The following is a 6,631-nucleotide window of genomic DNA, read 5'->3' on the forward strand; positions in this document are numbered from 1 at the left end:
GCACTTCAAATAGTTGAGGAGGAGAAAACTAGTGAATGAATGTAGGGAGAGAATGAGGAGATATAAAAATACTTTGTTCTCTACAACAGGGTTGGAGAACAGGTTGAACACAGAGGTGGAAGAAAACAGAAATTTGTCATGAAAGCACGAGGTTTGGGGAGTAAAGCAGATGTTAGAATTCTGTGGTGATGAAGACGTGGAATGCTTTGGAGAGTAAAAGGAGGATTTATTTAACTTAAGCAGAAAGATTTTCAGCATTAGTTTAGTATTGGAACTTTTCTTAGAATTGGTTTAATTTGTTGTTGTTAAGTAAAAATGATATAATGAGATTTCTTTTAGTGGTATTCAATTTTCTCTTGGGACCTCTGAGTTCAGTTTAAAGATTACCAGTTTCATGTGTGTTTTCTGAACTGATTTTGTGCACCTGCAAACGTTCAGAATTCTGCAAAGCTGATGAATAATGTGCACTGCTACAACTTTGCTTGTTTCAAAAATATCCAACAAACCAACCAAGCAAAATCAAAGTAAAGTGGAGAAATAAGCTGTTCATTTTGTGAGACTACCATTACTGATAATTGTTTTTCAAATTACAGGTATATCCAAAGGTAAGAAAACACGAAAAGTCGCTGTGGAACAGTCAAAGCCCACAAGTTTGGAGCAGGTCCCAGAGGAACCATCAGATCCTGTACCCCCTGTAGTTGTTGACCATGACAGACTAAAGGTAACAGAACTGAAAAAATAAATTGAACTGTTAACAAGCTCCATGAAAAATCCTTCCTTTCTCTATTGTGAACTAACATTTCCTCTATTTTTGACTGCAAACAAGTGGTATGACCACAGTGACTTCTGCAAATGATTAGTTGATCAGTGTTTTTTGGATGAAAAATTAATAGAGCTGCTGAATCCTTACTGTCCCATCATTACTACATTTACAAATCCAGTGATGGCACAGCAGTCCAGCATTTTAATTGCAGTTTTTGCAGGTACTCATATGTGTTAATTGGACATGCCAGGTACGGAGGAACTGCTGGGTGCCTGGTAATGAGGAGTTAACATGCCTAGTAATTAGGAGTTAACATCATTTCTTCCTTTCCTCTGTATATATACTTGGTGTAGAGAACTATTACTGGATTGGAAAGCAAATTGGAATTTGTGCCAATGTTTTGGCATCACAGACTAGTTAATTTTCTTTCAATTTTGTCTCTTTTTAAGCAAAGTTACTATAAAATTTGCTGTCTTCTCTTGTAAAAACCAGCTTGACCTACTGAGATTAGCTCAGTTGGTTAAAACTTGGTTGTAATAATGCCAAGGTCACGGGTTCAATCCCCTCTGTGGGCCATTGACTTAAGAGTTGGACTCGATGATCCTTGTGGGTCCCTTCCAACTCAGAATAGTCTGTGATTCCGTGAGATCCTGTTTTCTGTGGAGTACAGATGATAATCTCTTTGGAACCATAAAATTCTTGTAAGAGGAAAAAAAAGTTCTTCAATTTTACCCTTTGCCACTTGTAAAATACTTTCACCTTTTCTTCATGAGCAATTTTACATGTGTTCTGTGCCTCTTCTTGTCCTCTTCTCCTTTTTGTACTGTCTGTCAACATTTGTGCAATTCCAAGTGTGTTGTCATGTGGTCGTACTTAAATTTTCTTGCCAATGGAAATTCTTTAAAAAGTCTGCTTTAGCTATCAAGCAGTTTTTATTGATCAAGATGAAATAGGATGAAGTAGCATTCAAACAGAACAAACATTGCCCCAACTATGCTGAGTAAAAAAATCTTGAGGAAAAAAATGTGGGTATAAGCAGAGTGAAAAGGGACATCGAGTCCTTTTTGTATCTATATGGAAGCAACAGCCATGCTGATACCAGGTGTGGTTCATTTTATTTACATGTATCCCTTCAAAGTAGGACATCAGAAGGAGACTACACTTCTGATTTGTCCTTAAAAAATTGTAAAAACTGATTATAAAAAACCCTCTTACCTTCACCTTTGGTTGTTCCGACAGAAACTGCTTGATTTGGTGGTTAAGAAAAGTGACAACCTGACAGTTGACCAACTTGAGAGATTGTATTCACTCCTCAGTCAGTGCATCTACAGACATCGTAGAGACTACGACAAATCACAGCTGATAGAGGTGATGTTGTGCAGTTTCTTTTTTCTTTTTTTTTTTTTTGATATTGTGAGATACAGGTTTTTCAGGAACTGTTAATGTGTCGATTCACTGGTTTATGGGCGAAACCTTTAAATAGACTTTGAGGAACGTGTGTCTAAACAGAAGTTTAGTGTAGTAATGACTGAGAAACCAGAGATTTTCTGATAATGCTTCCCTCAGAAAAGGGTCATTTCACCATTGGCACGGTCTGATCGTAACTCTGGATGTGCCCTCCCTCCAACATCACTGTTGTAGCTGCTGAGGGGTTTGAATCAACCTGCTGATAACCAGCCCTGCTGAGAAAAGGACAACAATTGCAAGTTTCCAGTTGGATCACTGAGCACTAAATATTGTTCCCCATGAATAATTTACAACAGAGCCTGGAAAGGCCTTAGTGTGGGATTTTTTAGAGTTCCTGCAAAATACTTTTCAAACCATTTTCATGCTGTTCCTTTGCAATCTTCACCTGAAAATGTGTTGAAAGACTGTGCAAAATGTTAGGTAGATTAAAAAGGCATTTATCCAGCAGGACTATGTAGAGACTGATCTTTACTTTGATAATCCAAACTGTGCAGAGATGTGTTTATAGCTGGGTCACCAATAGTGTAAGTTTGCAGTAAGACTTGAATTCATGCAGTGTGCCACTGCAATGGTTTCCTAATACATATTGAGCACATTAATTACATAAGTGACCCTAATAAGCTTTGATTTCTGATGGACTGTCATAGTAGAGTGCTTTCTGCGTTAGTACTTCTTTAATTAGTTTCCTCTCTTACCATATTTTGCTAGCAGATAGCAGCTAATAAACAGAAATGTCTATTTTCCTATTATTTATTTGTTCAGATTAAAAAAACCCAAACCACAGTAAATACCACTAACATACATACAGGAAAAAATTCTTTACAGGGAGAGTAATCAGGCCTTGGAATGGGCTGCCCAGAGAGGTGGTGGATTCACCATCCCTGGAGATTTTTAAACACAGATTGGCCGTGGCACTGAGTGCCATGATCTGGTAAAGGGACTGGAGTTGGACCAAGGGTTGGACTCGATGATCTCGGAGGTCTTTTCCAACCCAATCATTCTATGATTCTATAATGTGAGGTTATTTCTGTCTCTGTGTATTTACGTGTAATTGATGGTCTGTGTCTGTGTCTGTTGCAGGAGATGGAAAGAACAGTTCATGTGTTTGAAACATTCCTGTGAACTTGTCAAGATGGGTGGGTTTATCCTCTCAAACTGCTCATGGGAGAGCAGCCCTCTGAGCCATTCAGTTTCCATTTGCACCAAGTACGTGCAGAGCCTTGGTCTTAAGTGCTCTCTTTTTGTTTCTGTTGAATTTGGTGCTATTGTCTCAGGTACCTGAAACCAACCAGCCTACAAGAACCAAACGGAACTTCATATAGTTGTATCTGATATAAATAAAGAATACAATGCCACAGCTTGGAGATTCTTTGGTGCTACAGAAACCATTCTCATTCCTGCTCTTGTTCACTCTACATGCATTATCTTTGGGGAAACTTTGGGCAAAGTGAAGACCAACACATACAAGAGGACTGGAAAGAGCAGAACTAAGTTGAATATTTTTAAACAGGCAACCTTTTTTTAATTTTTTTTCCAACTTTTCTCTGGGGTTATGGACAAAAAAATCTGTTCTAAAGAAGGCAGTGATGCATTGTTGTGGTAGGAATCTTAAATAACTGGATGTACAGTAATTTGAAGATGAGGCTCTCTAGAACTGCCTTTAATGTGCCTTTCAGTCAATTGAGAAAGATTAGGCTAAGCAATTTGTTTGGGTTGTAGCAAATGGCAATGTTAGAAAGCTGTCTGCAGAATGAAGATCTCCAAAAGGATGAATTGTATTCTCTTCATTGGATGGCAACCAGTATTATTGTTCTATAATGCCTGTCTTACTCTACAGAACTAAATTAAGACACACTGAAAAAGCCACATACTTTACCAAAATGGTGAAATTCCTTTATCATTGGTACATATTTGTTTTAGAAACAAGTTACACAGTGAAACTCTTCTGTGTAGCTAAAAATGAAGCATTTTCCCACCATCTCCTTGTTTTCCAGTGTGAGTTCTTTAAGGAAAGCAAGGTTTAATACTGGCAGGCTTCATTCTGAAGTTGTGTGTTTGTAATATATGGCTTGGACTGTGCAGTGCAAGTAAGAAGACACTGTAGTTGGTCAAAGTTCTGGAGCCCAAGCTCAGTTGAAAATAAACTTACATTAGGTTTCTCGAGTTGTTCCGTGCAAAGCATTGTCACTGCTGGGGGGATTGGAGGACATCCTTTGGAATCCATCTGTTCAGACTGGAGTTCTCTGCGTCTGAATTGTGTAGTTCAACACCTTTCCTTTTTGGCAACTGGAGAGAACATTCTAGGCTATTTCAAGGAAAAAAAACCCCATGTTTTATCACGAGCTTGGTGTTAAAACATTCCCTGGGCTGATTTATTTCGAACCCACGTGTAGAGCAGTTGGCTGATGTTCCCATTGTGACCCATTCGTTGTGACTGTCCCTACGTAGCTGCAGGAGTGTCTGTCCAGAAATATGCAATGCAGTGTGACTAGTTTTTAATTAGAGAAAACAGACTACTGCAGAGATACTGAGCTACCTCAGCTTTTTGTATTTTAGTTACCAACAGTGTTTATGGAGGACTGAAATCACTCTGCTCCCATGTCCAAACCAGAGCTAAGGGACTTGTCTCCACCTCTACGGCTCCTCCCAGTGTAGTGCTGCAGAGAGAGAACGTGGGCCTTGGGCTACTGCAGCAATCCAAAGTGCTTTGTACATTATGGTTAAACATAATTCCATCTTAGATCTTTTTCTCCCCTGAATGCCACTGTTTTTCTTCATAGCTAATGGCAGAAAAAGGTTTTCAGCGTTTGTGTAAGTGTAGTTACACCTAAATGCAACCCATGCAGAAACACTGTATTTTTTAGGTGGGAAAGTGCGATTAAAACAAGAAAAACAAGCAGAAAACACATTTTAAATGAGATTCTTTGATCTCAGATTTGATTATGGGATTTTTTTCCATGTTTCATTTAGTATTTATTAGCATCATACCTGTTTGAGGTATTTGTGTATCTGGTACCTTAACAGCATTTTGTATTTTGATGGAAATTGTTACAAACTTTAAGATTTGATTAACTGAAATGTAGCAGATTTTTTGTAGCAAGTTTCTGATAAAAGGGTTTTTTGCAAGTCTCAGGTTCTTGCTGCAGAATTTTTTAAAAATATTTATTCCAGTGTCACTCAATGAAGTTTTTGTTCAAGTAACAGCAGCACTTGTGGAAGATAAAACTGCATTCATTTGTAAGAAGATAACGAATTTATATAAACTAAAACAGTTGAGAATTTTAGTCACCAGTTAAGTGTGAAAAGCAAGTTTAAGCTAATGACTAGCATTAAAAATGGTTCTAAAAGGTCAGGTTTCTAAAGGAAAATTTTTACTGTCAGTTGTTGATTGGGAAAAATTGTTAAGAGGCAACTTTACTAATTGAGGAGCTGCCATATTGTTTTAGAGAAAAGTAGCTGATATCAGATGTTCTAGTGGACAGCTTACCTAAAATGATATACTCGCCTTCTTAGCCCAAATAACCACACTTCAGTTTTTGTTTTCCTTTACAGATGTCTGGTGGTTATAGAGTTTAAACAGCTGTTAATCTATCTATGTGGTCTAAACTTGTTTACTCTTTGTATGTTTTTAATTTTTTGCCACATAACACTGGCAAGAGTTTGTACAAATTGACCTCTCTTCCTTGTTTCTTCTTGTGAAAATTGCAAATAAACTCCTGTGTGAGTCCTTGTGCTGGGGCAGATGGAATGTGGCCAACCAGAAGGAAGGAGGTTTCCCTGGGGGGCTGGCAGTGATGGAGTTGCTCTTGGGTGAAGTTGATGGTGATGGAGTTAATTGTATTTGCAAGCTTGAATCTCACCTGTGATTATTTTTTTGTTTGTGTCCTCTGTATTGTTACTTGATTTCCTCATATGCCAATGTATTTATAGGATTACTGGGTTTTGTAATAACTTGTCTTCCTTTTTTTTTTTTTTTTAATTAATTTGGTGGGTCAGCGCTGGTTTTACCTTCAGTCTCCTGAATGGCAGGTCCTGCAGCTGATAGTCACTTATTTTGTTTTTATTTTATTTTGTAATCACAACATAAGCTTGAATTTGGGCTTGTACTTGCATCTTTTGTATCTTGTACATTGGGTTATTTAGACATTGGGGCGTCCTGTTTGTTTTCATTAACATGTGTCTACTTTGTGGATTAAGTAGACTGACTTCATCAGCTATGGTATATTTTGAATTCTATAGTTTTATTCAGAACTGTGTTTTAATTGATGTTTTGCATTTTGATTTCATTTTATGTTAGTTTGAAGTAAGTTATTTAATTTTTTTGAACTTCTGGAAATTTTGAACATTTACTGTAATTTGTAATATAACTGCTGTGAAATACTTGAATAAAGATGACAAGAA

The 6,631-nt window shown here is 37.4% G+C and overlaps 1 protein-coding gene across 4 annotated transcripts in view; it reads left to right on the forward strand.

Annotated features, from left to right (window-relative positions):
• The window catches only part of ATAD2B (ATPase family AAA domain containing 2B), a 75,748-nt gene extending 69,117 nt beyond the window's left edge, over positions 1 to 6,631 (forward strand). For all 4 annotated transcript variants that reach the window (XM_071548263.1, XM_071548264.1, XM_071548266.1 and 1 more), the window contains exons 26-28: positions 594 to 721; positions 2,003 to 2,131; positions 3,311 to 6,631. In XM_071548263.1, the coding sequence (XP_071404364.1) occupies positions 594 to 721; positions 2,003 to 2,131; positions 3,311 to 3,352 (299 nt within the window). In that variant the 3' untranslated portion in view covers positions 3,353 to 6,631. The remainder of the gene's footprint in view (positions 1 to 593; positions 722 to 2,002; positions 2,132 to 3,310) is intronic.

Source organism: Pithys albifrons, chromosome 2 (genome assembly GCF_047495875.1).
Source record: "Pithys albifrons albifrons isolate INPA30051 chromosome 2, PitAlb_v1, whole genome shotgun sequence".
Classification (NCBI taxonomy): Eukaryota; Metazoa; Chordata; class Aves; order Passeriformes; family Thamnophilidae; genus Pithys; species Pithys albifrons.